This window comes from Euleptes europaea, chromosome 17, assembly GCF_029931775.1.
Source record: "Euleptes europaea isolate rEulEur1 chromosome 17, rEulEur1.hap1, whole genome shotgun sequence".
NCBI classification, from domain to species: domain Eukaryota; kingdom Metazoa; phylum Chordata; class Lepidosauria; order Squamata; family Sphaerodactylidae; genus Euleptes; species Euleptes europaea.
Genome location: NC_079328.1, coordinates 36,281,008 through 36,303,124, shown reverse-complemented (window position 1 = coordinate 36,303,124; position 22,117 = coordinate 36,281,008). Strand labels below are relative to the sequence as shown.

Here is a 22,117-nt window from a genome sequence, read left to right as displayed (position 1 = left end):
TCAAACACTGATCTTTTTAAACATGCACACACAAATCCCAAACTTCTACGTGGGCAGTAACAGCATCATCTTTGCTGTTATCTTTGGAATCTGATTCTGGCACTAGTATAGTCTTTTCACCACATTTTTTTTAATGTCCTTGCTCTACACTTTCGATATTCTTATTTTCTATTTGTGCATCTAAGGGCAGAACTGTATTTTGGTGCCGATGTACAAAATACATGGGAGGAAGGGATTTAAATAGGCATGCCCTGCTCACACATGGCATGTATTGCAACCAATGACAAATTGTTACAAAACGAAGACCATTCAAACTACCACCTACGCCAACGGTCTCCTACAGTGGGTCAAGCAGCCCCACTTCTTTGCTCAAGCTGAAAAGGAAAACCTGTGACTTGAGCCACTGCGCTCACTAAGTTTTGCTGCTGGGCTGCGTTCCAACTAGCCAACCCACAAGGCAAGAAATCGTCCACATGGTTCTTATACAAATATGTATAGCTCCAACGCTGAGGGCTGTTTAGCTTAGAAAGAAGGTGGTTCAGGGGAGATATGATGGAGGTCTACAAAATTGTGCATGGTATGGAGAGAGTGGACAGGAAAAAGCTTTTCTCCCTCTCTCATAATACCAGAACGCGGGGTCATCTGCTGAAGCTGATTCAAAACCGATAAAAGTATTTATTCACACAACGCATAATTAAATTGTGGAACTCCCTGCCCCAGGATGTGGTGATGGCTGCCAACTTGGGAAGGCTTTTAGAGGGGAGTGGACATGTCTATGGAGGAGAGGGCTATCCATAGATACTAGTCAAAATGAATACTAGTCATGATGCATACCTATTCTCTACGGTATCAGAGGAGTGTGCCTATTAGGTGTTATGGAACACAGGCAGGATGCAGCTGCAGTCGTCTTGTTTGGGGGCTTCCTAGAGGCATCTGGTTGGTCCCTGTGTGAACAGACTGCTGGACTTGACGGACCTTGGTCTGATCCAGCATGGCTTTTCTTATGTTCTTAACGTAACTGAAAAGAATCTGAAGATTCCCCTTGCTTGCTTTGCTAACCACAATATTTAACAATTTATTAGTTTAGAAGTTAATTTTTTAGGTTGCTCAACACAGCCGAGGCAACAGTGTGTGTGTATATTCAAATTGAGGCCTTGTTTTGTTCTTAAAAACCTAGACAGAACCCTGCAAAGCATCTTTTGGTAATTTTACTTTGTATGTTAATATAGTTTTTTCCCCTCACATGTCCCTAACAAATAACAGGAAAAACCTGACAAAAACTGGTAACTAATAGCCCCCTGTCTGAAACTAGTTTTTCTCAGGAACTTGCCAATCCTGACTTCAGCGAAAATGCAGCAGTCAGGCACAGCCTAACTCTAACCATTCTCAGATGGTGTGGCAAAGAAGCGACATCAGCACAAGTCATTTCCCCCATCCCTTCAATTTGCATCTTTTATTAAAATACTGAAAATTATACTTACAGGGAGGTCTGTAAAGGCTATACCTGTGGGGGGAAAATATTAAAATTAAAAAACGACAAAGGATATTTTCCCCCCGTTCACCTACAACTTCAGCTTATTACACAATACCACGACATGTCAACAATCGCCAGGCTGGCCACCCAGTAGAAATAACCGGTCAGAATTAATAAGGATCTCCCTCACACTACTGCGTTTTCTGACACTGTGTCCATTAAGGCAAGGCTGGTCCTCGAGCTAACCTTCAACTCATGACTGATGAGGGAATTTATGTAAAAAGAAATTAAAATTCATCATGTTGCACTGGGGAAGGTTAAGCTGCCAGTATCAGTTTCACACAGACCAGATATTGGATTCCCAATATACTTGCCCCCCTAAAAGAAGTGCCAGAGTGAATGGATTTTATGCTGACTGAATTTGAAGGATTTGAACTAGGAGCCCTCAGGAAGGTTCTCAGTTTGCCTGCCCAGGAAATTTACAGTGAAGTGAATTAGAAACCCATCTCTTAACGACAACGAAAAGTCCTCCGCATCCAAAAACTGATTTTCAGGACCCCTTCCTCCTCTTTTTAAAACTAAAATTAAAAGTGTGATACAAAAGGCAATTGGTGCAAAAGGATACAGGATTTCTGAATAGCTGCACTGACTGCTGCTAGGAGGCAGAACGGGGTGCATAAGCGCATAAGGTGCATAAGTGCATAAGGATCTTGCACCGTGCGCATGACTGAGCAAATGCTTCAGGATGCCGTGTGAGCGAGCCACATGAAGGTGGCAGAAAAATAAATTCTGACAACAGGGCCGCAGACGAGTCGGTAGGAAGAGCTGCTATCTTTCCCACGCCTCTTGGTCTTGCATGGAGAAAACATACAGAAAAACACAGGTGTGCGCAACATGAAGTATTCCAAACAAAGTTGGCTTATTCTAGCCTGCATGTTTTGTTCTGGAGGCAGGGCTTTGGGGAAAGGGCCTGCCTCTCTCACTCTCTGTTCAGTGTTGTGCATATTGATAACACTGAAGTCCACTATCCAAAACTACATAATTTAACATAATTTCTCACAATGAAAGTTAAAGGGAAGTTTCACACAAGACTTTAAAGATCCATTCCATGCACTGCCTCGGAGAGTGGTGGAGTCACCGTCTTTGGAGGTCTAAGCAGAGGCTGGATGGCCATCTGTCGGGAGTGCTTTGATTGTGGGATCCTGCATGGTGGGGGGAAGATTGGTGTCACTGGGGATGTGGGGGGAGGTAGTTGTTAATTTCCTGCATTGTGCAGGGGGTTGGACTAGATGACCCTGGTGGTCCCTTCCAACTCTATGATTCTATGATTCCTGAGTGTGTCACTTCAGGCAGGGTTCCTCAACACAGTGCCTGTGGAGGGTGTCATGGTGCTCGCAGAAACCTTTCCTGGCACCTGCCAAGTGTTTTCAGAGAGTGGGTGGGGCCAGGTGGGGCTTTTACCCATCAGGGCTTCTGATTGGCTATGCAGATTTTTTAAAAGTTGTCTGGCAGCAGCTGCCACCTCAGCACAAGGATCTGCACTGTATGATGGCTGAGATAAGCTGTCTGTGTGCAAGAAAGTACTATTAAACAATATGTCCATTTTAAAAGGCATCCTGCTAAACAGAGCTTCTGCCTGAAATGCTGAATAGTTACTATTAGGAGTAACTCATGACCTCGCTCCGTGAAATTTTGCAGCTGACTCCACCTCTTGAGGCAGCCATTTTGCAGCTGCACCCACCATCTAGCGGCAAAACGCCAAAGGTGCCCGTGCACTCAAAAAGGCTGGGAACCTCTGGGTTAGAAGCTTGTGCATTTTGCTCTTTAGAAAAAGAGAGACATGCGCCAGGAAACTCCAGTGAAATTACAGACAGCTGTGATGATGATATTAAAGAATCCAAACACAGCACTAATGTAAGGTAGAGTTCTGCAGAACACAAAAGCTTTGTGACTTTTCCATTGGCCCTAATAAATAGTTCAAATGAAACTGACATCACATGATTTAAGTGACTTGATAGGCATACAACAGTCACTTCCAAAAAGCTTTTCCAAGATGACGCTTCAAGATCTTGTGTACATTCTGAACTCTGCATGCAAAACACAGCCCTACAAGATACTCTTGTAACTTCATTTATTCAAAGAAAACTATGAAGCAAAACCTATTAAATGCCCGGCAGCAGCCTCTATCCTTGAAAATGTCTCCAAAGCACACTTAGGGGTTTTGAGCCAGGCTGCTGCTGAAGCAACATCTGCAAAGAACTTCTGCTTCAAAGAAAACTCCTTCTGACAGTGTGTCACAGACCTCGAAGGGGGCAAAGATGCACATAACTACATGTTTTTTGCTGACAGCCCAGGGGCATTCCTCATCCTTTCTCCCCAAGAAAGAAGAACGACTGTGCTCTCAAAGAATCAGTTGCGAAGCCTGCTTGTGAGGCTCTTCCACACCCGGCGCATGGCAGCTGTTGTGTGCAGCCGTGAGCACAGCAGAGATGCATTCGGCCTACATTCTGGGACAGGGATACACTCCACCCAAACCTCCCCCCCTTAAGAAGCAGGTTCACAGCTTAAGAGTGCCCTGAGAGCCACGTGGGCAGAAGGGTGTCCGAGTTTCAGCTGTGGCCTGCCGCGCCCTTAACCATCTGCAGGCCTTACTTGCAAAACATGACCTGGCAACAATTATCCAAACGCTGGTTACCCTCCTGGTTAGATTACCACAACATGCTCTTGGCAAGGCTGCCTTTGAAGACTGCTTGAAAAAAAGAACAGCAAGGCATAAAAGAACCAGGAGGAAGGCACCTTAAGGACCCCATGGTCCCACATGAGCCTGATAGAGCTACAAGATCTCCAGAGATCTTGGTCCATGTGCTCTTCTGCCTTCTAAAGTGAGGTGGGTGGCCAAGAAAGCCTGGGAAGTCTCTGCTGTGGTGCTTCGTCTCTGGAACATCCTCTTCCATACTCTTCACCTGGCAACAAATCTGTCAATTCTTCAGTGCCAGACCAAGATTTAAAAAAAAACCTCAGGTATTTGCATATATTTTTTAAAAAACACAATTCCGATGGTTTACTAGAATAGGTTATACAGAATGAAGAAGCTAAGATAAAGAGGCTACCTAACTGCCGGTGCTGCTTGTGGATTATTTCCCCCCCACACTTTGTCATTTCTGTCTGTCTGTAAAGGTAATACCTACTCCCCCCACCGATAAGACCGAGAAGACAGATGCAGCTTTGCACTCTTTAAAGCAGGGGTCCTCAAACTTTTTAAACAGGGGGCCGGTTCACTGTCCCTCAAACACTGTTGGGGGCCGGACTATAGTTTGAAAAAAATATGAACAAATTCCCCACGTGTGCGGGGGAGGAGGTGGCGGCTGAGGGGGCTCTCCGGAAAAGCATCCTCCTCGCAAGCCCGGACCTTCCCCCTGTAGTGGTTAAGAGTGGCGTTTTGGAGCGGGGACTCTGATCTGGAGAACTGGGTTTGATTCCCCACTCCTCCACGTGAGAAGCGGAGGCTAATCTGGTGAACCTGGTTGGTTTCCCCACCTCTACACACGAAGCCAGCTGGCTGACCTTGGGCAAGTTACAGCTCTGTTAGAGCTCTCTCAGCCCCACCTGCCTCACAGGGCATCTGTTGTGGGAAAGTATGGGAAGGGGATTGTAAGGCAATTTGAGTCTCCCTTTAGTGGTACAGAAAGTCGGCATGTAAAAACCAAGGCCATTTATGCACTGGAGGTTTTGCCTTGGATTTGCCGCTCTCCAGATAAACATTTTCCCCATCCGAATTCTCCAAACTCTGCCCGGGGGTGGGGGGAGCTTACTTTTGAGTTCTGAGAATTCGGATGGGGAAAATGTGCATCTGGAGAGCGGCAAATCCTCCTGTGCATAAATGGCCACAAGTCTTTTTCTTCCTCCCTGGAGATATGCCCCCCCCAAGGGGCCCCTACAATTACCTCCAGGCCACAAGAATACCCCCGGGAGGAGAGAGAGCCCCGAGCCGTGAGAACGCTGCCCGACTGCGGCCAAAACAGGAACGCCAGGGCCACGGAAGGTTGGGAGGGAGAGGGGGAAGGGGGCGATTGGGCGGCTCGCGAGGCAGCAAGATGCCTCATGCGCCCAGGAAAGGGGGTTTTGGACCGGGGAGGGTGGGAGGAAGAGGGCGAAGGGGGCGACTGGGCGGCGCACAAGGCATCTTGCCGCCTCGCGCCGCCCAGTCGTCCCCTTCGCCCTCTTCCTCCCACCAGGAAAGGGGGTTTTGGGCTGGAGAGGGAGCAGGGAAGGGGGCGACTGGGGCGGGAGGGAGGCTTCCGGCTGGGCGCACGCGGCCAGGAAGCCCAGAAAAGCTCTGGGGAGGGGGGCAAGGGGGGACTGGCTTTCTCGGTCCCCGGGCCGGACAAAAGCCCTCCGGGGGCCGGATCCGGCCCTCGGGCCGTAGTTTGAGGACCCCTGCTTTAAAGGTATAGATATTGCACATATCCTTGTGCTAACAGAATTTGAATGGGAGAATATTTGAAGAGGCAAACTATGTTTTGATAGAGACTGAATGTGAGACCCCCCCCCTGTGCTTCTGGAGCCCAGGACTCCAAGAACTGTTGTTCTGACCCACTGGCCAAGATAACTTGGTACAAGCCGCTGCCTGTACCAGTAACTTTGCAGACAGGATCAACTGGCACCCAACAGGCCTGCTTCCAATGAGAATACAGTACAGCTCTAGAACTAATGAGCCAGCAATAATGACTAAGATTATTGTGCCCATACTATCGTTGGGATTCTTTTTTAACCTGACGTCATCTACATAAGGACAAGAATATACCGAACACAGTCACATTACCAGAAGACGCTTTGCTCTATTTCTTCCCTTCCTGCCGGCACAGCTCTCTGCACTTTAACCCTAATTGGGTCTTGCATGAGGAGCTGCCCTTCTCTGATGACACAGTTATTCTATAGGCATTTAAGCTGTCACCCCCAAAAAGGAGCATATGAGGACAGACTGCTTCCAGTTTTAGCCAAGGACAGCAGCTTTAACACGTACAGGACCAGCAAGTGCCGCAGGGCTGGAGAGGACAAGCAGCAATTGACAAGGAGCAGCAGGGTCTTTAAAAAAAAAAAAACTAGCACTAATGTTACTGCACCAAAGCACTTCATCACGGAACAGACTGTGGAGGATAGGGCTAACCATGGCTACTAGTCAAAGTGAATTCTAGTCATGATGCCTACCTATTCTCTACAGTATCAGAGGAGCAGTGGAACACAGGCAGGATGCTGCTGCGGTCATCTTGTTTGTGGGCTTCCTAGAGACACCTGGTTGGCCACTGTGTGAACAGACTGCTGGACTTGACGGGCCTTGGTCTGATCCAGCATGACTTTTATTATTATGTTCACCCCTTCTTCAAAGAAGGAATTCAAGAGCTTAACAGAATTGGAAACTGGAACCTCCTGAACGCCTGATGGTGCCTTACACGGAATCAAGGTCCATCAAGGTCAGCGTTGCCTACTCAGACTGGCAGCGACTCTCCAGGGTCTCAGGCAGAGGTCTTTCACATTGCCTGATCTCTTTAACTGGAGATGATAGGGACTGAACCTGGGACATTTTGCATGCGAAGCCAAGCAGATGTTCTACTACTGAGTCACGTCCTCTCCCTAAACCACCAGCGGCACCCAGAATCAACACTAGCAGGGATTACAATTCAGGAGCCACTATCCATACTGTATAAAAGAACAGAGCCCAACAGGGAAACCTGTCTAACATCTGTTGAAATGCTAGCAGCAGAAGGAGCCCACCGATGCCTTTACTACCGAGTCAATTTCTCTGCACCGTAACTGGAGCTGTACTGGATGCAGAATTTGGTGACAATCCTTCATGTAAGACCTCATGTCTTACAAGGATGAATCTTTCAGGCCATGGCTGCTAGAGCAGGGGTGGGGAACATTTTTTCCACCAAGGGCCATTTGGATATTTATAACATCATTCATGGGCCATACGAAATTATCAACTTAAAAATTAGCTGACCAAGCCCCAAGCAGGCAGCTGCCCCGAATGACCCCCCCCAGAGCGGGCAAGCAGGCAGACATCCAACCAGTGGCGCACTCGCCCACCTTCTGCCCCCAGCCCTCTTGTAGTACAGAGGGAATACATTTTGCTACGGCCCGGGTGGGAAAAGGTTAACACAGTTTCTTGGCAGGCCCTAGCAGCTCCATAGCTAATGACTCTCCTGCAAGGGGGGAAAGGGTTCCTTTTTTCGGCAAAACAAACTCACATCTGCCTTGAATAGAGGCTATTTCTGTCCACGGGAGGGGGCAGATCGCCAGTCTTAGATCCTTCTGAGCTAGAGATCTGCCAGGACCCACGAAGGGCCAGACTAAATGATTTTGAGGCCTTACATGGCCCCCGGGCCTGACGTTCCCCACCCCTGTGCTAGAGGTTCAGAAACCAATGGGGGGGGGGGGATAAGAGATACCTGGTTTTTTAGTAGATAGATGCGAGACTACCAGGCACTGCTGTCTTGCCTCTGGCTAATACTTCCCCAGTTGATATCCCCCAAAAACAGCAATCAGAATGCAGATTAGACCTTTGTACTATAAGTACGCCACATCTACGGAGCACAAAATTTCAACTTGCATTTCTCAAATGTCAAAATGTGCCCAATCCTGTGTCACTGCAAGATACAGTACACCTGACTGGATGTTTTAAGACTTCCTAATTAACAAAAGAACACCACATTTTAGGGAGCTCGCAAAGACTCTCTGAAGCTATTCAAGCAGCTAGGATTTCCATAGCGGATCCTGTCATGTTCTCACTCAACAGAAGGAACATCTATTAAATTTTTGTGCCAGTAAACACACTGCAAGGGAGTTCCTTGCTATTCTATTCAATGCATCTGATTTGTCAGGCATGGTGCTTGGACTATAATAATGTTCAATTTCAACTTTGTGTTTAAACACCGAGCTTCAGATTAGCAATTTTGCGCTAAAACATCGAACTACAGATTTTTTGGTTCGAATGTTTATTAGTATTCTTTTCCCACCTCCATCTTATATACCCCCTCACTAAAGGCCTCAGTCTTCTTGAGTGTATGCAGATAAAAATCTTTTGTCCTGAACTTTTCACCCAGATCAGAACAGTGAGACATGGGGGTGCCCTTTCTGTTCCTATGTCCTATGAATCCTATTAATCAGAAGGGATTCCACAGAATTACCTGGGTGTTTTTTGCTCTAATTGGCCGGGGCAGGGAGAACTCTTGCTAGCTACGGAAGAAGTTACAGTAGCAAGGAGAATGGTTAAGGGGTGCCAAGGTACAGATATAATTAATGCCACTAGTTGCAACCTATTAGTATCAGCACAAATAATTGTGTTGGGTATTCCTGTAGGTTTTCAACGTCTCTGGAAATCTTGGCTCTTGAGTGCAAATTAGAACTTGAACTAGGAAGGTGAACAGCCGCCTATTTTGTTTTTCTTTTTTAAACAAGTTACATTTATTTTATTAAAAACCTTTTTCACTGTACAAATGAACCAGAGAAATTGACAAATCTTGCCCCCTTTATCAATAATGATCTAAATGTGGCAAAATACACAAAGCACACAAAAAAACACAATACACAAAAAGAAAAAAAGTGAAGAAAAAAGAAAATGTGAGACACAAAACAATACAGAAACCGACCTCCAACTCTCCTCACACAGAACAGACCACCGTATACCCTATTTCTCTTGCAAATAATTTTGATATAATCTATTTTTACTTTAATTATTATTTAGCTATTTTCATCTTAGTCAACCATTTAATAAGTTTAGGTTCTAAAACCTAAGGTCATTTTTTTTATCCCTAAAATATTTAGGGATAAAATTTTCTAATTAAACAAATATGGTTGAGCCAAACGCCTGCTAGCGGCCTACCTAAGCTGTGTCCGTTCTTTGTGTAGAAGCAGGTGTTGTTGATGAGGTTCACGCAACAGCCGATCACGTCTCCAGTAGTGAATGTCGGGCCATAGGGCTGCCCTGTCCCTGAAGAGCAGAAGGAGTATCCATCGTCGCCGTGGTAGCCGTAGGAATGTTTATCCCAACCTGGGGATGAAAAATATAGGGAGGCAGATTATAAAAGTAGCAGGGGCAACGATAGGAACAAGCAGGGATGCAGGAAGCTCAGTCTATCAGGAAAGGCAAACCATTAATATTGCAAACCGTTTCATCTATTATATTCTGTATATATATTCTGATCTTATAATAGTTCGATTCTATAATAACATTCAGTTTCAATTTTGTGTTTAATAAGTACTATCTAGAATACTTATGATTTGCCTTTAAGATTAATGGAATGATCAGTCAAGCTATTATTATTACTATTAATATACTATATATTATCCGTAACAACCAGTGCTGAGCTATTGTGTTTTGCATACAATACTACTGTCTGTTATACTTTTATATATATTTTTTATTCTGATAGAATCATAGAGCTGGAAGGGGTCACCAGGGTCATCTAGTCCAACCCCCTGCACAACACAGAAAATTCACAACTACCTTCCCCCCCACATTCCCAGTGACCCCAAGAAAATTATGTGGAACCCCTACTCCATGCCCAGATGGCCAAGATGCCCTGTAATGATTACAACTATAACTGCAGTCAGGATTCGGTACTTGAATCGTTTGTATTTACCACAATGTTCTTGGGAAGAAATGTTGTTGAAATGTGGATGGATACTCCATGAACTCTCCTCTGTCAAATCCAAAACAATATTCTGGCTTATGCTGTTTACTGTTGGTTTTAATGTCTTTTTTGCTGCTGAAAGTTTTAATTAGTCTTTTGACTAAGTTATTTGTACCATCTTCACTTTAATGGCCCTCTAATGTAGTTCACTGCAGCTGCAGCTGGATTTTGCAAAATGTTTTTATGATGGTCTATTGAACTGGTTTAATTGCTATTGGAAGTTGCCTTGGGAGCTATATAATTGACAGCCAGGGATATAAATATTTAAATAAAGCAATGATGTTTCTTTCAGAAATTACTGCACAAACCCACATGGTTTCATATTCCAGAGGGATAACCATGCTACTCTGCTGTAGCGCAAAACAAACAGGAGCTTGAGGTAGCTTAAAAGACTTACAGATTTATCATAGCATAAGCTTTTGTGTACAAGCAAACGCTATACTAAGTTTGTTTGTCTTTTAGGTGCCAGAGGACTCCTGCTTATTTTTTACACAATTTATTTTACTTAATTTATACCCTGGCTTTCTCCCCAGTGGAGACACAAAGCATTTTACATTGTTCTCATCTCCTCCATTTTATCCTCACAATAACCATGTCAGGTAGATTAGGCTGAGAGCGTGTGACTGGCCCAAGGTTACCCAGCAAGCTTCTATAGCAGGATAGGCATTCGAACCTGGGTCTCCCAGATCCTAGTCTGATGACTGATTTGTAGGGGACCTCAAGAGCTAGGGATGCCTTATTTACACTTTTTCTTATAATTCCAAGTCTCCTGGAGGTATTACTCAAAAATAGTGGATGGTTACTACCTTTTTAACCTCAGTACCAAAGCTGAGGTAATATTTTTGATTATTTCACATGCTGGGAACATGCTACCTTGGATGTCAATTATCCACCTGTTCCTATTAATTGGAGTCTAAATGGTTTTTAAAAAATGAAACCCTCAAATTAAAAAAGTTCAGAAGGCAGGAGGGTGCAACAGAATCAAACCCCGTTACTCTAATACATGAAATGGCATCATTAGGGGAGAAGGTTGAGATGTGGATATAACTGAAGAAGGCTGTGTGTGTGTAAAGTGCCGTCAAGTCGCAGCCAACGTATGGCGACCCCTTTTGGGGGGGTTTTCATGGCAAGAGACTAACAGAGGTGGTTTGCCAGTGACTTCCTCTGCACAGCAACTCTGGTATTCCTTGGTGATCTCCCATCCAAAGACTAACCAGGGCTGACCCTGCTTAGCTTCTGAGATCTGACGAGATCAGGCTAGCCTGGGCCATCCAGAAGAAGGCTAGCTGCACCAAAATCCCTAGATATAAACTGTCCAAAATTATCTATAGAGTATAACTGAACATGTCCAAATGCATTTTCGCTTGGTATTTTCTTCAGGGAAGGTGTGAGAAAAGTGCCATCGTTTACTGTAGAACCAAAGTCAAACATTACTCATTATGTTGGGAAAACAACAACATGGTGTTCTAGGTTTGAGGCATGAACCATCAGAAACGTGAAATGGTCGACTGCAAAACTCTACGTCTAGCTAATCAGCACTTTGTAGCATCCAATTCTGATGTGGAAGATCATGAGGTAAAAAAACATCTGATGTGTGTTTGCGCAATGCCAGAGAGGCAGCAGTGTCTGAAATTATGTGCTCCACGCAAACTGAGCAGGCTGAACAGTGATAGAATCAGACCATTCGTTCTATGAACACCAACCGATTTTAGACACCTTCCCATTAAACTGCAGAGGAATTCTTTCTCTGTAGTTAAAGAAATGCTGATTTTTTTAAAGTGTTTAATGAAAAAAAAGGATCACAGAATACCAGGGTTTCTGTTGAGCAACCGCTGCTTTGTAATTAATTCCCTCTCGCTCTGATGTCAACCTGTTTCTTTACAGAGCTCGGATAATAGGCATTATTTACTTAAGAACCCATTACAGCTAATTTTGCTCTCCCTGCACAATGGATTTTCCCCAGTTGCCAGAAGAGAGATCGTCTGCAAAACCTTTCCCTTCTTCCCCACGGCCATTTCCAAGTGGATTCCCTTTGTATCTTCTCCCCATAGAATTGTTTGCCTCGTATACATCCCCTTCTTATATCTCTCGAGGGTATTTCCTTCCCTTTGGCAAAGCATGTGAAAAAGAGTGAAAGAGAGCAAAGCAAAGAGTCCAGGCTGTGCCCGTGAGATAAGAGCATCCTGGCAGCGCCAAAAAACGTCCTCAGATGACCCAGTCTTAGGTAAGCGTGCCCAATTCTGCTGGCAGCCAGAATGGCTCAGGAGCGCAGGGCATCGTCACAGGCTTGCGGGCTTTCCTGATAAACCACAGGGGTTGAGGCAAGAACTGCGTATGCAAACGCATAACAATTCTAGCAGTCCATCCAGATACCATTATCATTGTTTTAAATCACTGCTTCACACACATTGCAGATTTAAGTCCAGAAATTATGCTTAAAATGCATAAAGCCCATTAAAAAAACACAGGACATTGCCAGAAAGAGGCACAGATTCCTTATGTATTTATTCCATAAATACTGCAGTGGTTGATAAAATGAGCAAAATAATTCCTTGACATTAACACTAATTTTAATTACGTGTTTCTTGGTCAAGAACTGAGAAATGTAGGTATCGTTTGGGTGCAAAGCAGGGATATTTCCAGGAGCCCATTGAACCTGCCTGCTATGGGATGTGGGGCAGACACACCTATCAAGGCTTCCATTTGAAATCTGACTGTCTTGGCAGAATAAAGATCTGAACCAATAACATACTAACCACTACACTGGCGTGCACACAAATTTCCCCGATCTCTTAACCATGGCACGGGAAGGATTGCAGGCTTCTCCCCAGTCTCTTGCCTCTTCATCAGTTTTTCCACCCACCTTCCAATGATTGCCATCTTGAGAATTCAAAACAAGGTCTTAAAACTAGGGCGCAAACATTGTTAAGAGGCAGCATTGGAGGTGGGAAGAAAAGGAGGCTGAAATTCCTGTGGTTCACTTTGATTTTCTTAACCACAGTTAAAAGGCAGGGGAGAATTATGTTTGCGCTGCCTGCAACCCTGCAGGAAAACTGAGCTAGCCATCAGCCCTTCTCGAATGTGCAGAACAGCGAGTAGATTTACCCTCAAGTAGCACCTCTGCCAGTAAGGAAATGGCAGTACCATGCATTTTCCTTGCTTTTCTTGAAGGTTAGGTAGGTTGACTGGGAAGAAGAGCCAATCATGAGCCTCTTCTAGTAACCTATGAACACATGAAGCTGCCTTATATTGAATCAGACCCTTGGTCTATCAAAGTCAGTATGGTCTACTCAGACCGGCAGTGACTCTCCAGGGTCTCAGGCAGAGGTCTTTAACATCACCTACTTGCCTGGTTTCTTTAACTGGAGATGCCGGGGATTGAACCTGGGACCTTCTGCATATCAAGCAGATGCTCTACCAGTGAGCCACAGCCCCTCCCACACTCCTTCAGAGCAGCCTGCTGCCAGCAACAGGCACGAATAAGCCCCTGCACCTAAGAGAAAAGCTGCAGGATCCTCCATGAAAGCCCATCTTTCAGCAGCCGGGGAGAAGGCCTCTTTGTCTAAATAGGAGAGCCTTGTAGAAACAGAACAAGCTCTTGTGCAGCTTCCAGCAGACTTACGCTCAGCCACATACTGCAGACACATTCTCCCCTCCCTCCCTCTTAACGTAAACCGCAGAGATTCCAGTCAAGGAGGTATTGAAGCGTCATGTTACACAAACCATAGTCAAGTCATCACGGACTAAATATACTCAGCCGTTCCACAGGCTTGTACAGGCTGGTGGAGCAGGATCACACCCTGAGAGGAAAGCTACCAAAATAACCGACAGCATGTTTGGGACAAAAAGTCCCAGCAACCGGGAGCCAAAACATGGGAATGCTGCCCCCATCTTCCCAGGCCAACAGCTTGACCACTGAATTCCTTCTAAGAACTGAATTTCAAGTTGCCTACTGTGGGGCATGCAATATGGTTCCCTGAGTGACCCCACTTCCATTTCAGAAAAAAAACAAGGGTTCTTCCTGTCATCCCGAAGGGTATACTGTAGCTGGTTTTTTTTTAGTTGCATTCCTTAATTTTATTAAAACATTTACCGTATATACTTGCGTATAAGCCGAGTTTTTCAGCCCAAAAAAAGGGCTGAAAAAGCCGAACTCGGCTAATACACGGGTCAATACGGTAGAGGGTAGAGGGGGGAGGGGGGAACTTACCACCATCACTGCCGCCGGGCCCGCGCACCTTTCCCCGGCCGGCAGCGGCCTTCCTGGGCCGGCAGGAGGCCCCTCCAGGCCACACTGCCGCCGCGCCTTCCTCCGGCCGGCAGCGGCCTTCCTGGGCCAGCAGGAGGCCCCTGCAGGCTGCGCCACCGCCGCCCACGCGCCCAGGCGCCTTCCTCAGGCCGGCAACGGCCTTCCTGGGCCGGCAGGAGGCCCCTGCAGGCCGCGCCGCCGCCGCCCACGCGCCTTCCTCCGGCCGGCAGCGGCCTGGAAGGGCCTCCTGCCGGCCCAGGAAGGCTGCGCCGCCGCTGCCTCCGCCGCTTCGCCGCCTCTCCCGGTGAGTAGGGGGTTCAGGGGCTCTTCCCCCTCCCCCCCTTGGATGGCACTGGGGTCGGGGTGGGTCGGGAGGGCCCGGGAGGCCGGCGGGAGGGCAACCTGGGGCATGGGCGAGACCATCCCTGTGCTCTAAAATGGCGGCCGCCATTTTAGAGCGCAGCATTGCCAGTAAAGGGAATTTCTTATTGACCCTCGGCTTATACGCGGGTCAATAAGAAATTCCCTTTTCTGGCCTCAAATTTGGGGGGTCGGCTTATACTCGGGTCGGCTTATACCCGGGTATATAAGGTATACCCTGCCTTTCCTCATGGTTCAAGGCAGCTTACAACGATAGTTAACAAGTTCAAATTAAGACCAGAATAACAGACCCCAAATCTCTCACTCCTCCCCGTGAGATTCCCACACCCTCAAATGCCCTGGCAAAGAGGCAGAACCTCTTGAAGATCTCCAAGGAGGGGGCTCCCTTAACCTCTTCAGGGAGCTGAGTCCACAGAGCAGGAGTCCCAGTGGAGAAGGCCGGGGCTCTGGTCAATGCCAGAAAGGCCGCTTTAAGATGAGGCTTAAATTGTCATATGCTAGGGCATTGTTTTTTGGCTCTGGCCATAATGAGATTTCAGCAAGAGAGAAGCCAAGGAAATATTACATATGGCTGACTGAAGATCGTAGTTGGCACACAGGGACATTACCTGTTGTCTGAAGATAATATTTCCTTGGCTCCTCTCTTGCTGAAATCTCATTATGGCCAGAGCCAAAAAAACAATGCCCTAGCACATGACAATTTAAGCCTCATCTTCTGACCACTTTGTTATCTGTTAGGCTATCCCAACTACTGAGAGCCAGTGTGGTGTAGTGGTTAAGAGCAGTAGCGGTTAAGAGCAGCAGGACTCTAATCTGGAGAACCCGGTTCGATCCCCCACTCCTCCACATGAAGCCTGCTGGGTGACCTTGGGCCAGTCACTCTCTGAACTCTCTCAGCCAACACGGAGGCAGCCGTTGACAAATCTTGTCTCTTGCCTTGAAAACCCCACGGGGTTGCCATGAGTCAGCTGCAACTTGACGGCACTTTATGCACACACACACCCAAATACTATCAACACCAGGATGACTCAGAGCTCCTTCCACCTAAACAGCTCTTCCTTACTCATTCAGAACCAAGAAGGAACAGAGCGGCCTACTTCATTCTTCACTGCCACAAGGTTGTAATCATCTAATTTAAGAATGATGAACTACATCTGATGTTTGCAACAATAACTTTTGGAGTGAACACCCATATGACAACTCAGCAGTGGAATCCCCAGTATTTTCCAGGATTCTATGTCACCACACCCTGAGGGAAGCGCTCCTGAATCACCCCAATCCAACAGGGCCCTATGGATCTTTTCTTTTTTTTTACCCATTCACACTTTCACGTCAGGTTAAGGACCAGGAGAGTAAGCAGTAAGAAATATCATTTGATGGATGAAAAGAAACCACAGTAACTCTGTGGTGACATAAAGCAAGAAGGCCACCACACACATCTGCAAAGCTTTGCTTACAATGTTTAAATGAGATTAAACAGGGAGTCTTTTTCAACCAGCAAATCTGGAAAGAAGGGCAGCTGTGGGTTCAGGAGAATTTGCAAAGGGACTCCAATTCCAGAAGCATTTCTAATTCATCTGGGGTTCTACTGTATGCATAACACAGCCAGGCTTTGTAAATTTGCCAGAAGCTGATGTTTATAATGACATCTACCATAGAAAAGAAAACGCAGAGATGCCAGCTGGCTCATCTATGCAAGATGCTTCAGAGCAAGATTTTAAATGACACCTACTTCTTTCGTTAGGGGCTCTAAAATGCCGGTGTTCCTTTGCCTCTGGAGAGCTTTACAGTGTTAAAATGCTCCTGTTTACCTCAGCTCCCAACCGGAGAAGACAATATGTAGCTTAGATGTGGAAACAACGCCACCTTTACAAAAGGCCAAGCAAAGTCAGTCCTCCTGCTCATCCGGCCAAGGTAAATACAAAAACACTCACCCGCGTTAACACTTTGGAGTATCTTAATGGAATATTTAAGTTTAGACCATTTTGTCTTCTACAGCTATCCAGACAGGTATGGTGGTGGGGGTGGGGAATAACCAAAAAAAGCTACAGCAGATAACAAGATCTTTTGTTCTGGAGAGGAGGAGGAGGAGAAGAGTTGGTTTTTATATGCCGACTTTCCCTACCACTTAAGGGAGACTCAAACCGGCTTACAATCACCTTCCCTTCCCCTCCCCACAACAGACACCCTGTCAGGTAGGTGGGGTTGAGAGAGCTCTAACAGAGCTGTAACTTGCCCAAAGTCACCCAGCTGGCTTCATGTGTAGGAGTGGGGAAACAAATCCAGTTCACCAGATTAGCCTCTGCCACTCATGTGGAGGAGTGGGGAATCAAACCCGGTTCCCCAGATCAGAGTCCACTGCTCCAAACCACCACTCTTAACCACTACACCAATACTAAACTGAGGCAATTTAAAATCACTTACACCCACAGTATCATTTATCCACTTTGGTTGCATAATAAAGGCAGACACATTTGCCAATATCTAACAGCTCTGTCATCAGAGAGCCGAAGTGGCGCAGTAGATAGAAGGCTGGACATGATTCAAATTCCAGATGAACCCTCAACCTCGCTCTCTGGATCAAGTTCTAGTTGCAGCCATACAAGATGGATTAGACTACTGGTGGCTAAACTAGGTTGATAACCCTCCAAATGCACTGCCCTGGGAATTGGAGAAAGGAGTGGGTTGGAGAATACAAATGTGACACATTAAAAAAAATGTAAGAGGAAGGTCACAGAATCCACTATCTCATTCTGCTGGAAGGTCACCAAAGAATTTAGTTTTTTAGAACAGGCCTGTACAACTTGTCATCCAAACTGAATGCAATCCAAGCTACATATGACTCCTCACCAGGGGATTCAATAAACCTACAGCCTGGGGCTGCAAAAACGGGCAGAGAAAGGTCAAGTACCTGGAAAGCCACAATGCGTGGACAAGTGTTCTGTGGTCAACTTGATAGAGGAGGCGGCAGTGGCTCAGTGGCAGGGCATCTGCTTGGCATGCCGAATGTTCCAGGTTCAATCCCCAGCATCTCCAGTTTAAAAAAAAAGTATCAGGTGGTAGGTGATATGAAAGACCTCTACCTGAGACCCTTGCCAGTCTGAGTAGACAGCCACTGCCAGTCTGAGTAGACAGCCACTGCCAGTCTGAGTAGACAGCCACTGCCAGTCTGAGTAGACAATACTGACCTTGATGGGCCAACGATTTGATTGAGTGTAAGGCAGCTTCATGTATATTTCATGCGTAAGCCCCAACTTGGAAGGCCCAGGCAGCAGTATTTTCAAACATCTTTACCTTGTAGCTATCGATCTTGTTTTATCATCTTAATGGTAAGCTGCCTGAAGCAGGTCTCTGGACAGGATGCATATACATTGTCTAAACAAGCAATTTCAGCTCTGAGTCTTTACTAAGAAAGGTTCTGCATATGTCATGTGGGTCCAGGGAAGCAGGGGGAAATTACTATCCTCCCTTCTTGAAATTGCTCCTTATGCGCTGACATTAAAAACCATGCTAAGCACACTCCAGGTACAGTAATAATTTTGCGCAAGGTTTTACAAGTAGAGCGCAACATCTGGCATTTGCAGCAACCCATTGTTAGGAAGTTTTTGCTGGAAAGACCCGATAGTGTCCCAGCCGCGAGGCCATGTAAAAGGACACTCATGGAGGCTGAGGACAGTTGAATTTCTAGCAACTAGCTACAAAGAGGTTGAAAGGCCATCAGACGCCTAAAGCCCTATGTTTAGCATGAATCACACGGGCACTTCCCAATAATGCTCACGAATGTCGCCTGACACTGTTGCTTGCATGTGACCTTGCAATCAAATACAAATGCTAAGCACGTGTCCAATACTAGACTGAGCAAGAAACAGCTAACACCTACGCATTAATTAGTACCATCCAGCAGCTAAAAAAGATGAGCCGCCTACTCAAACAGCAGATTCCAGGATAAACTCAAAACCCATGGATATAAAAAAAAGCAGGAAAAGTCAGGCATTGGATGAAGACCAAGTAAAAGCTATCAGATAACAAATTAAACTTCTACCTAGGGATAGGCAACTAACAGTCTTCAGTCTACTCTCCTGCATATTCCTCCCCTCCCCAATACCTTTCTCTGCCAAGATCTTTAACCCATCCTCTCCAATGTGAACAGCAACAGTGGTCTGGATGTTTTCTCCTTATCATTTATCTCAATCTAGCCCTGAGCCAAAAACAGGTTGTGCATACAAATTTTTTCAACACAGCTCAATGAGAATCTCCCTCCCCACGAACTGTTTGCAACAAAGCAGCCCAAGTGCATCCATTTGCCTAGGCGGCCACAGTGCTTCCTCACATCGGGTTAGATCCTGAGGATCAACTACCACTAGCGGAGGTACTTTCTGCTGGAGGGAAGCACCTCTGACAGCCAAATGGATCCACGGGATCCAACCCACTGAAATGTGCACATCCCACTGAAGCCCTGCATTTGGAGGTGTGCCCAAATTCCATGATGTTCCACTGCAATAAACTACTTTCAGTTGGATGGGCATCTGGAAGTGTACCCCAAATGTTTTAAAAAGCATTAATCTGTTTTACTTACTAAAGGGAATGCATTCCAACCTGTCACTGACTCCTGTTCACTTCTGAATAGTTTAGTACCTTTTCTCAAAGGTCACAAAAAACTGCCCTTACTCTTCCCTCACAAAAGCAGATCAGAGGGATGAATGGGGGGCAGGGGGCAGGAAGTATAAGGGCAAGGGCTTCTTCATGAACACTTCCCAAAATATCAGCACAGCAGTACCTCAACCATTTATATGACACAGCTAAACAACTCTTTAATTGAGCTAAAGTATATTACACAGAGAAGACTCAGGCAACGAATTTGTTGCCGAGCAAGATGGAAGGGGGAGGGCGTTGGGGCACGTTGCTCTGTGACTGTTCCTAAAGGAGTGAGTCAGGCTCTTCAGGCCTTAACCAATGCCCCCAATTTAAAAACAAAACAAAACCACCGCTGAATTAGTAAGACTATCTGGGTGTTACTGAATAACCCATCTGAAATACTAGTTCTTCCGTGTGAGCTGACATATGAAATGAGGCCTCTACAAGGCTGATACTTATCTATTCAAACATGTCATGACCATTAATCTCAACTGGAGTGATCATCCTGACAGAACCATCTCTATGCAAAGTCCATTGTGGCGAGGATTTGAAAAGGAGCTAAGCGTATCTTAGAAATTAATTCCATAGTTCCACTTTAGGTTTGCTTTCCTGTGAAAGGCTACACAGTCTGAAACGTCTGTTTAGAAAAAAAACAGTGACCTGGGGGGACACACACACACACATGACAGAGGTTCATAAAATTATCCGTGGGGTAGAAAAAGAGGATAGAAAGATCTTTTTCTCCCTCTCCCATACTACTAAAACTCAAGGGCACCCAATGAATTTGACAGGCAATAAAATCAGAACAGACAGAAGGAAATACTTCTTTAGTCCACAATTTAGTGACTTGTTGAGTTTACTACCAGTGGACATGGCGATCGCCACAAGCACAGATACCTTTGAGAGGACGTCACTAATCGACCTCTCCACCATGAATCTGCCTACTAGCCATGATGAGTCAAGGCAGCATCCACATTTAGACACAGTCAACTTTTGAAACCCAGTGCTAGGATGCCACATCAGGGGAAGGCCTTGTCCTCTGTGCCCTGTCTGTTGGCCCTCCAAGGCAATGATTTGGAACAGGATACTGAACTAGATGGCCCCTTATGTGATCCAGCAGGGCTCTTCTTATGTATTTTTGGATACAAAGAAAAACAATTCCATATGAGTCTAGAGGGAACCTAGAGAACATCTGTCGAGCTTTCAGACATTGAGGCAGGCTTTTTCACAACACAAACGCTAATGCCTCACAATTAACCCACAGTGGCCTAGTTAAAGTGGGCCACAGGTGCACAGCAAATATCTCACACTCAGGAGAGGAGACAGGCAAGGGGTGGGTGGCGGCATGACATACTTGGGCTTCCCCACTCTCCATGGCTGAATTTTATCAGAGCCCACTGCTCACCACTAATCTTAACACGGGGACAAAATTAACTCTATAGCTTTTAACATTTCCAGAAACCTACAAGGAATTTTCACACGAAGCAGAAGGTAACGAAAGGATGCCGTGACGCCCGCCGCTATTGCCTGTCGCACCCATCTTTCACAAGGTAACATTTTGTAGCGTAATAGCTGTACATCCATCCAAGAAGCCATGATGTAGAAATGTAAAGACAGATGGACAAAGAAGGGAGTTTGAGAGGACAAAAGCACGGATGCATAAAATACTGTGTATCAGAAGAGTACAAGAAACAGGCTGAAGCTGATTGCCATGCTCCGTGTTCCCCTATTTTTGGACAAGAGTTCAAAAGTCATGAGCGTACTGTCAACAGGCCATGAAACCCAGACCTAATCATGGGGGGGGTGGGGGCAGGGAAAGCCTTGACAATAAGGTCCTCCCTAAACAGAACTCTACAGGAAGTGTGCATTTCCCCCCCTCTTCTGAGAGCTGTACAATTTCAGCAAAGTGAAGATCAACACAGCACAGACCCAAGCACAATTCTTAACAATGACTCACCAGGAAGTCTGTTCACGTTGACACCTTGGGCTGAGAGTCCTATCCCCATGTACCTTCAAACAAACAGAACTTTGTTAGTTCAGTAAATAGAGAACGACCAAGCAAGATCACACGAGGGCTACTCTTCCCTGCTGGAAGCTCAGTCTGAAAGGGAGCAAGCTTCGAGTTACCACTCAGTAGAGACTTCGGTCAGATTCTGACAATAAAACACAAAATGCCTAGGGTGGTTGGCCAGGACAACAGTTTTCATACCGAGCCTTCATGGTGGGCTGAGCTAGCTCTATCTGTCTTTATCAAGTTTACCAGCTCTCAGGTATAATGAGTTATACGCTATTAAAAATGTGGCAATGGGCAATTGATATAAATTATTGCAGTCAATAACCTTCAGTGTTGAGAGTCTTGTAGAGGGTGCAAAGTAAACCTGGTTGCATACTCCTTAAACCAGTTCCCGTACCCCCAACATACAAGCTGAGATCAGCAGCTTTGTAAATATGTAAGAATACATGCCTCACCTCCAGCAGCAAAGAACATGATCACTTTGCCAGTGACTAAGCAGGGTGCATTGTCTATTGCAGATAGCTTATTCAAATTCATTATCGGCTTCTACCAGGAGTGTTTCCTGCCACAGCCATTCTTGGTTCAGATAACTCCGAGTCTTCTTACATAGTAAGACTTGGCTTTAACAATGACAGCCAGGCCCTGAGGGATTTAGCTCAATTCCGCAGGGC

The 22,117-nt window shown here is 45.9% G+C and overlaps 1 protein-coding gene across 2 annotated transcripts in view; it reads right to left on the bottom strand.

The window, feature by feature from the left end:
• The window catches only part of RANBP10 (RAN binding protein 10), a 51,964-nt gene that overhangs the window by 19,944 nt on the left and 9,903 nt on the right, over positions 1 to 22,117 (bottom strand). For both annotated transcript variants that reach the window (XM_056862819.1, XM_056862820.1), the window contains exons 3-5: positions 21,390 to 21,442; positions 9,357 to 9,524; positions 1,482 to 1,504 (exon numbers count right to left, since the gene is read on the bottom strand). In XM_056862819.1, coding sequence (XP_056718797.1) covers positions 1,482 to 1,504; positions 9,357 to 9,524; positions 21,390 to 21,442 — 244 coding nt within the window. The remainder of the gene's footprint in view (positions 1 to 1,481; positions 1,505 to 9,356; positions 9,525 to 21,389; positions 21,443 to 22,117) is intronic.